The sequence below is a fragment of the Pyrus communis genome, chromosome 12 (assembly GCF_041283825.1).
Source record: "Pyrus communis isolate YQ-2024b chromosome 12, ASM4128382v1, whole genome shotgun sequence".
Classification (NCBI taxonomy): domain Eukaryota; kingdom Viridiplantae; phylum Streptophyta; class Magnoliopsida; order Rosales; family Rosaceae; genus Pyrus; species Pyrus communis.
In genome coordinates this window covers 4761918-4771744 of record NC_142576.1, presented here as the reverse complement: position 1 = coordinate 4771744, position 9827 = coordinate 4761918, and the positions used below count along the sequence as shown (strand labels likewise).

General features: G+C 37.2%; 1 protein-coding gene and 1 non-coding gene across 2 annotated transcripts; one reads left to right on the top strand and one right to left on the bottom strand.

Annotated features, from left to right (window-relative positions):
• Positions 1 to 3475: 3475 nt before the first annotated feature.
• On the top strand, positions 3476 to 3547 carry TRNAH-GUG (transfer RNA histidin (anticodon GUG)). The gene has a single exon. It is a non-coding gene; the product is annotated as a tRNA-His (tRNA).
• A 461-nt stretch (positions 3548 to 4008) lies between these two features.
• On the bottom strand, positions 4009 to 7023 carry LOC137745083 (uncharacterized). Its single transcript, XM_068484957.2, has 5 exons — positions 6651 to 7023; positions 5427 to 6360; positions 5025 to 5120; positions 4759 to 4895; positions 4009 to 4431 (listed from the first exon to the last, which is right to left on the bottom strand). Exons 1-5 carry the CDS (start codon positions 6902 to 6904, stop codon positions 4281 to 4283), a joined length of 1572 nt encoding a protein of 523 aa, XP_068341058.2. The 5' UTR covers positions 6905 to 7023; the 3' UTR covers positions 4009 to 4280.
• Between the last annotated feature and the right edge of the window lie 2804 nt (positions 7024 to 9827).

The following is a 9827-nucleotide window of genomic DNA, read 5'->3' as shown; positions in this document are numbered from 1 at the left end:
AACTTTTTTGTTTTGGAGCATTTTCAAGAGTCGACAGAATTAAATTCAAAGTGACACATAGAATTTTTTTCTTACTTTCATAAATTTAGAGATGAGAAATGTTGAAGATTCTCTTTCAAAGTGAGACTTTTCATGGACTATCTTTTAGCTCACAATTTTACGGTAATTCTCGTGCTAACATTATAAAATAAAGTGATAAAATCATGAGGTGACAGATGGTCCATGAAGAGTTCCACTTTTGGGAGAGTCTTCTTAGTATTTTTCAATTAAAACTCTTTATCCCCACTTAGAACTCTCAAAAGTAGAACTTTCCATAGACTCTCTGTTATTTCACAGTTTAGCGTTAATTTTCTTACCAATATTATAAGATAATATGATAAAAGCATGAGATGTTAAAAAGTTTGTGGAAAGTTTTATTTTAAAAAGTCGCATTATCATTTTTTTTTCTTTATTATAATAATGTGTCTTTGTCACCTTTTTCACCAAAAAACAAAGAAAATAGAAATATTAAAAGAGGTCGCATGAGGAAAAATAATAAAAGATACTCTTAGTATATTAAAAGTGGTCACATTAAATATTAATGTGTCTTTGTCACATTTACATGATATTATCGATGTAGATTTTGGTTTAATTCTAAATATATAATTTGCAAATGTATTGAACTTTGTAAGATTTTTTAAGTGTGAATTTTGTAAATTTTTTGAAATTATTAAATATTTTTGTTGGTAATTTTAAAGATTTTTTAGAGTTAAATTAAGTGAACTTTAATGAAAAGCTTTTGGTATTGTTTACTTTAACGAAAAACCACATTTTTACACTAAAAAGTCAATTCTGGTACTATTTGTTTTACCATTTATTTTATTTTTATTGTTAAAACTTAAAATTTTCAAACTCTTTTCATTAGTTTTTCTTTAAATTAATCTCAAACATTAAATTGGGCAATCTTTTGAAACCAGAGGCTCACAAAGCGTCACGTGATGGCGCTGCAAAAGAATGGGCTTTCACGTGGGGCGCCCCCGAGTCTGCTAGGCTTCGAGCAGTCGCAAGTCCTTGCTGTTGTTGCAAGAACTACTGCCTTTTGCCCAACCGCCTCTTGGTTTTTCCACCAGTGGAGCATCACTGCTGGGTCCAAAGACAATTGAATCCAATTGCTCTTGCAATTGAGAGTCCGCTGAAGATGGTCTAAATCGTCATGTGATTTGTGTTTAAAAGTCATGTTTACAGAAATTGTTGGAAATTCTCTTAGTGCTGCTACTTTTGCAAATTTGCATGGTGTTGGAAACACGCGGTGGGACACTCGATCTGTCGCCATCCCTATACAAGATCACACCTGGAGACTTTCAATGGCGGCGGTCCCGTGCCCAAATTTGAAGCAATTCATGGGCTTCAGACAAAGAAAGTAATGATATGGTTGCCAACATAGCAACATAAATTTTTACTTTATTTGGCCAAACAAAACATAATTTATAAATGATCAAGGACATTTAAAATTGTTTTTAAAATAAATGAAAATGTTTTAATGAAAATATTTTTAAAACTAATTTTTAGTAAAAATTTAAAGGATTTTGAAACCAAACAACGTTTTAAGTGCTTCTTGAAAGAAGTAGATGTGTGGTGTTTCTTCCAAAAACTACTTAAAATGTTTTTAGAATTCAAAATCAATTTCACAAAAAAAAATTTTTTTTTAGTAATTTTAAAAACGCTTTTAAATGAGCCATAAATATGTATTTTTATTCAACAAAAATGGAAGGATGGATATTTAATATGCAACAGTATTGTTTTGATAAGAAAAAAAACATTGATCATTTGCTCGTTGATTGTGTATATTTTAATAATAATTATAACACTCTAATTGTGATTAGGTGAATAACAAATAATCGATGCAGAGAGTAAAAAAGCATACACAATACTGGGAATGCAAGAAGTGTTACATGGGACAGTAGGGATTTTAGTTGATTTGTTTGTGGTTTCAAAGTTCTTATAAGGCACTCTATTGGGGGTTAGGTCTCTTGTTTTTTGCTTTACGTGAAAAGAGGGCATGCAATTGTAGTTTTCTGACTACAGATCTTGATGTGTATTTTTGCTCGTCTAATCCTTCACAACCTTCACTATTGTTGAGAAGAATAAAGTTGCATGAAGGAGCATAACATAACGAAGTTCTTAAGATCTCACAAATTGGTGCAACCACGATAAGGCGCAGCGATAACCTATTCTAGCTAGGAGGTAGTGTTTTTCCTGTGGGCGCATGAGCTTTGTCGGTCGGGTGGGCTATACCATCTGTGTGAGAGTTACTCTTATATAATCAGTGACGTTACATGACAAATATTTATTGAATAGTTTAGAGTAATTTTAAACATATGACAAACATGTAATGGACCGATGACGTCACTAGGATTATGCATTGTTTCAAGAGAAAACCTCTCCATTTGCACTCGTAGACACAAATTCATTGAACATGTTCTGTTACATAGAATAATTGGCTGAATATATCACAAGCTATTCAGAACGGGATACGACTTTTAGAAGGTTAGTGAGAATGTGTTTTTGGTGATGGTGGTGGTGTCTGCAGTTATCCAATCCAAAACGCTGCAGAACAGGGAAACTAGCCATGCATCTCCCGATTCTTCCGAAAAACGAAGAGACTAAATAACAAGGACACCAACAACCCCCACAACAAGAGATCATAATAAGGGCTGTCTCCGCCGCGGCCGCCCGTGATGGTGATGATGTTGACCCATGTTCTTCGTCTTCCCCCAACTATTAGACAATATCAGAAAGAACCCAACAATAAAAAACCAGTGGAAGCAGCTTTCACTGAAATATTACCTGAATGAAAGATAACTTTGTTGTTGTAGAATGGGATGATTAATTTCATTCATAGAGTAAATCCCTTTATATATGCATCACAATTCTTGGGCTATAAGGAATGGGATTCCTACAAGTATTGGGCTACAAGGAATAGGATTCCTAAGTAGGAAATCTGATATACAAATAAATATATATACAATATACTTGACAACAAGGAATCCTAATTAGGGTTTTAGTCCACCATACCCCTTCAAACTTGGAGACACCGGAAAGACAGGTTGGGACAACCCACAATGCCGACTGGTTGATCAACAGATGGCAAATAGCGAACACAATAAGTACCCCATTGGACACACTCGTCAACAAAATGTTAGCACACCTCAATATGTTTGGTTCAACTCAATATGTTTTGGTGCGACCGTGCAAGCATAAAAGACCAGATTAAGTGGAGGAGTCCTAATTAGGGTTTTAGTCTATCACTCTCTCTGTCTGCACGAAGAAAAAGAACTATGAGCGTTGATGAAAACCAGGACCATTCTATGATCTATCAACTGGCTCGGCAATACCTCGAACACTATCAAACCAGTTGTTTCTTTCTAGGCGTATAAGGGAAGCCCTAAGAACTCACATACTATAATTTATTTCATTGACCAGTTAATAACATCTCGTGGCTGTAGTTTAGTGGTAAGAATTCCACGTTGTGGCCGTGGAGACCTGGGCTCGAATCCCAGCAGCCACAAAAGTCATATCTTTTTTTAATTTCGAATTTCACTAACCCAAGGTTAAATTTGTCATAAAAACAGGATACATTAAATTGAATGTTTCGAAAAACTAGAGGGGGATATAGTTGAGTTTGTTAAATTTGGATTGTTTGCTAAACTTATTCTAAGTCAACGAGCATTGTAGAACTCGCAACCATACCAAAAAAACTGTGATTGTAAGAGAGAATCGTCTTTAACAAAAAATCTCATTTTTAAATCTAACGAATCATTTTATCCAAATAGACCCTCTCTAACGCCGGTGAAGAGTCATTTAAATTTCCTTTGCTTTCTTCATTTACTTCTTACGCATGAGTTTGATGGAAAAATTGTCACCAACTACTAATGAAATGATTGTCTACCCCTCTACAACGGGTCTATATAAGAATTTTACACATCATAAAAATTTGCTAGAAAATGAGAACCATATCGAAAGCAGAGATTCAGAGAATGGAAATAGCTCGTCAAGAATTAGATTATCCTCGTTCCGCTGCCGGAGCTCAAAAGCGGTCAGAAAAATATGGTACAGCACCAGAGTTTACTTGTATTTCTTTCTTCACATATTTTCTACCATAACTACTTTTGCACCTATTCTCTCTGCATAATACATAATACATGGATTCTGTATCAACGATTCACAGAACTCCGGAATTGTAAGATCAAGAAAATGAAGCTTCGTCGTGGAAATCACTTTCATACAGGGAAGGGAAGCATCTACTCTCGCTTATCCTCCTCCATATCATCTGCATGCGCATTCTCGTATTCTCGCTTGATTGCCACATCTCCACTGACCTTCAACGCTCCACTGGTTAACGAGATGCCCTCCTCATCAAAATCATCTCCTGCTTCCTCCATGTATGCATATCTACATGTACAGCACCAATGTGATTGGTTTTTGCAAACACAAGATAACACAACTCCATAATTGCCTTTGCCATTTGCATTTTGGATTCAACCAACCAAAAAGGAGAATAAAAAGGGGAAACAAACCCCCACAAAGAAAGTCCCAGTTTCCTTGTTTCTATAGCACATCCGACACACAATTTCCACAAAATTTCGACAACAATAGCAAGCATATCATTAACAAACAAAACAGTCTTTAAGGACAAATGTATAGATTTTTATAATAAGTACGCAAAAATGATGTAAGACAGCAGGAAACTTTATAGATGCAATGTCAAAAACAAAATACCTAGTTGGGTTACGTGAAGGGGCCCAAAGGATGCATATTATTGCCAAGAGAGCATAGGCAAGAATACTCCAGAATGCTGGAATAATCCAAGCAATTTGCCAAAACTCACTCAGGGGATCCGTTGCATTGAAGTATAGCTGAGTCAACAATACGCAAAGGAGTTCAATTATTAGTTCCTACTGGAGAAAACAATATGAATAAAGACACTCCACCTGCACCCACGGGAATTGTTAATTTGCAAAATACAACTTTGCAATGAATAATACCTCAAACCCAATCCAAGCAACCGAAAGAAGCACAAATATTGCAAGTGAGTTGGTAAATTTTCGGTATAGCTCCAATTTAGCCAAGTTTCTCCTGATCTGCATCCAAAAGAAACAAAGGAAGATGGTGCAAAATTGGTCATTAGTATACCAACATCATATTCCACGGGCATAACATTATCCTAAGCTGTACATATACAATAACATCATTAAGCATTCTTCCAGCAAAATCACAGATTACATTGTCACTCAGCACAAGAAAAGCTTCAAATTGCATGGTATTCGTGCATATTTAGGTGGAAGCCACATCCAATGCTGCATGCTTGTTGCGTGAATAAAGAAGATACTAAATTTAAGCATGCAAATGCTGAAGCTGCAGAGAGAAATTCAAAACAGAAAGATTACCTGAAGTTTCTCTAAAGTTTTTGATAACGATGAGAAAATCCATAGAATAAACCACGAATCTAAGAAGGCAACAGGTAGAACCAAAAATAACTTTGTTTTTCCTGAAAAATCATTGATGTTCCCCAAATGTTCAACAAGCTCAAGTGCTTCGGATGCCACGAAATATACCAGACCAAGAAGAAATACTTTCGGAGTTATACCACCAAGTGTAGGCTTCACTACACCAAAACCCATGGAAACGACCAAAAGAAGAAGGCGGGAAAGAGTCTTCTTGACAGCACTAAAAGTTACAGCCCACAATGTAATGCCCATAGGTCTGATCCCAGTTGAATTAAAATTGGCATACTCAAAGTACCACACAGCCATTTCGCACATTCCAAGAGCAATCACCGCTGTGATATGGTAGTGCAATTGTATAATATCCTTCCAAAACTGAACAAACCTCAGAAACCAGGCAAGTCCAAGCACAAGGTAAGCTAAAGACATAAAGCCATAGAATGTCATCAAAGGAGTCATCTTCCCAGGCAAATAACCATCTGGGTTTCTCCAGATGGTCGTTCCTTTAATCAGCGTACCCTTGAGTTGCGGATCACAGTACATGAAATAAAGGTAGTACATTCCGGAACTGTTGATATCAACCGTCTTAATTTCCATCTTCGCCTCTTCATCTTTTCCATTAAAGAATGTTTTGATGCGCACAGGCCACTCCGGGTTGTCCTGATTTTTGTGGATAACAACCTCTCCCACCGTGCAGTATCCAGAATTCGAAAGATTCCTGGTGCAGCATATTTGATCCGATTGGGCGAAAGAAGCTCCAATCCTTGCCCTGTCCTTCACTTCAAGAATGATAGCTTCCACCAATCCAGTGTCCTGCTGCATTTCACTCATCTTATTCGCAGACTCTTTCGTCCTCACAAAAGTGACACTCTCAAACCTGAAATTCCATCAGTAAGTCCGCCACTACCAACCGACTCAAATCCAAATCATGAACTTATAAAATCACAAATTTTGAACCGATTTCGAAACCATGATCATAACCCAGTTGAGAAACAATCTCAAGATCTCAACTTACCAATTAATATTCACATTAACAAACTAATTAGCCATAACCCGCTATCTTAAATCAATTGGTATCGGTAATTTAAAATTTACCAGGTAAACTAAATTAGTAAAGTAACAAAACTTGCTATGCATAGAAGATAAAAGGACAGGTTTTTCACTGACTTGATGAAGGACTTGCCCTTGAGGTGGCGATTGTCTGCTGAAGAACTATCGGTAGAATCGTGGACCTTGGAAGCGTAGAGGCCTTCACTGCCGCCATGGAAGAAGAAGGCGTTTGACTGAGGATTGAAAGCTTCATTTCTGTACTCATGGATTGAAGCATCAGACCTTATGATGCACTCGTTGCATGTGAGAAAAACCCCCAAAATTAACACTACGAGCGAGCCCTTTTCACACCAGAACCTTCTCTGTTCCATTTTTCTCTCACCTTCTTCCCCCTCGAGAATCTCAGCGCGGTTTGAGATGGTGAAGTAGGGAAGAAACAAGACAAACCAAACGAAAACGACGCCGCCCCTGTCTTTTCGCTGTCCAAAGGCGTCTTGGGCCTCATTTTTCCCTTGATGGGCTATATTTGGGCTTCCTACCACATTGTCAACTTTTAAAATAATGGGCTTTTGTTGTCAAATTATTGAAGCCCAAAAATTAGGAAGTATAAAGAGGAGAGGTGGCGTTTATTAGTTATCAGTCAAGTCTCCCTCAAGTCTCCCAATAGAAGCATCAATGCATTTAGGAATCACACATGATGAGATATTCAAGTAAGAATCAACTGAAGGATTGACCAAATTGTGAAGAATGAGAATATGAATAACTTTAATTTTTTCTATTTGATCAAAGAATATTATTTCTACTGTAAAAACTGTTTAAGGTAATACTCTATAAAGGAATAACCTTCTTAAAGTCGTAAATTATAGTCGCAACTTGAGATCAGTTATATATAGAAATAAACTCCACATTATAATAAATTTTTTGATCCCATCTTAAGGAAACATGCCTTCGCATAAGAATAATTGTCAACTAATCAAAAAATTGCTCCCAATGTCTCGTTGTCTCAACTATATATGTTGTGCTTAATGTAGACTAATCATCAAATTGCCTCCAGTGTCTCATTGTCCTTTTTATCACGAATGTGCGCATATTACATTTCAAATGACTCTGTGATTTGGGCTATACAAATAGTTTTGATTTAATTAGAATATCACACAAAAAAAAAAAAAAGGACAAATAATGACTTAGGGGAGCGTTTGTTGTACTGGACTATCTTGGACTATACTAACTTGAGGGATTATGCTGGATTGGCTTAGAATAGACTAAATTAGACTAGCTTAGTGAAGCACTTGGTGCACTGTTAGACTAAAAAGCAGGATAAATAATATTATATTATTTAATTAATAAATATAAATATTTTATTATTATCCTATATTTTTGTCCCTCTTTTCCTTCCTTCACCGTCACTCTCTCCCTCTTTCTCTCCCTCCTTTTCTCCCTTCTCCGCCCCACCTTTCCTTCTCCCATATTAGACATCTCAATTCCAGTCTCTCTCTCCTCTCTCCCTCGCTCTAGCTCCGTGTTATTCAACGAAACCTCACATCTCCATTTTTTCCGACAAGTTGCAGGTTTTCCATCGTGTTTTTCGGCCAAAACTCGTCGAATTGGATGAGGTTAGCACCACCAACAAACTGCTCTCCATCCCTGGACACAGATCAAAGCTTTGCATGCTCGAATCTATCATGGATTCGAAGAAACCCAAACATGCCGAGACTTTCGGGCTAATTTCCGGCCACCTTCGACCACCTTCGACCACCTTTTGGCCTCAATTGAGGTAGAAACAGAATCTCCTCACTCCCAGCTTCAGTTTGGTATATTTTTTATGTGAAAATTGGTTGTGAAATGTATTTGAAAGAGATAGTCGAATCGGAAAGTTAACAGCAGTGTGTGGTTGGAGGTCACAAGGAGTGGCCGTGAGTAGTGGTTGAGCAAGACAAGGATGAGAGAGATGTTGGTCTTAGCTAGTCCCATGGTTCTTGGGGGTACTTTCTAAGACCGGATAGTCCTGCCTTTAGTCGAGGTGAGTGAGAGCTAGTCTCACTAAAGCTAATCCTTGCTGGGAACAAACATGGGACTAGACTAACCCTTAATTTTGTCTTGTCCAATCCAGTGAACTTTAACGAGTGCAAACAAACGCCCCCTAGATGTGCTGTTTTTGGGATTTGAATCCCATCTGGATCCAAATTGTGGGGATCCTAGGGATCCTCACATCTTAGCCATTCATCGTGCATCGAGTGATAAAAATTATTTAATTTTTTTTATTTAAAATTAAACACAAATAGTACCTGATGAAAACTAGCTGTACGATGTACAATGAACGGCTAGGATGTGGAGATTCTTAAGATCCCCACAAAGTGAATCCGGAGAGGATCCTCTTCCCTGTTTTTGGACTTGGAGTTGTTAACAATTGAACAACAATTCTATACAGATGTAGGTTAGGTGCAACTGCGTCCAGAATAGTTTAGTTTACGCCACCCTGCTAACTTGTTTTTCCTAATTACTTACTTCCTCTCAACCCCATTAGAAGGCTTGAGAGAAAGGGGTGTGTGAGAGCGTACCACTCCTAGCTGTCGACAAGTGGGACACTGGTTCCAGGGTGCGCACCAATCAGGCCAAACTGACCGATACAAGACCGTAGCGACCGATTTGTTTTAATTTAGATCAAAGAAAAATTTAAATGATTTACAAAAATCGAACCCAGTTGTAATGTGCATGTCCTCTTACGTGTAGTGAAATTTCAAGTTAAATATGTGGACAATATAAATTGGATGACGTGAAACACGTGTGACCGTTGAGCTTCATATGTAGGCCAACCTGTTCTGATATCATGAAGAAAGTTGGAGTTCCACCATAAAACTAATTGGCTATATGAGAAGTAACCGAACCTCTTATAAGTCTTGCAAGGTTTCTTCTTTCACTAACGTAGGAATCTTTTACTTTCACATTCTCACAGTTCTCTCTCAGGTGTCGTCAATCATCATCGACCCTCTACAAATTTATTTAAAAAAAAAATTTCCTGCTAGTTTCATGGAAATTCATTCATATAAAGCTCAAATTGCGAGAGGGGCACCTCCCCTTCCTTCATCATCTGTTTCTCTTCTCTGCTGCAATACATCAAGCATGATTAACATATATGAAGCAATATAGAAGCAAAATTCAAAAACCCTAATTAGAAATAGCCTAAGAGATTCAAAAACCCTAAATTAGAAGTAGCTTGAATTATCAAAAAGGAAAAAAAAAAAAAGCTTGAATAACATGCTCCGTTTGTCAACAATTCCTGCTTCCGTGCCCGTC

What these genes read in the sequence shown, in the direction of transcription:
- LOC137745083 (XM_068484957.2), bottom strand. Translation starts at nt 6,904, where the DNA reads ATGGAACAGAGAAGGTTCTGGTGTGAAAAGGGCTCGCTCGTAGTGTTA. An exon ending in AAGGGCAAGTCCTTCATCAA is followed by an intron (nt 6,361 to 6,650) that starts GTCAGTGAAAAA and finishes ATGGAATTTCAG; the next exon opens with GTTTGAGAGTGTCACTTTTG. An exon ending in CCTTCACGTAACCCAACTAG is followed by an intron (nt 4,432 to 4,758) that starts GTATTTTGTTTT and finishes CTGTACATGTAG; the next exon opens with ATATGCATACATGGAGGAAG.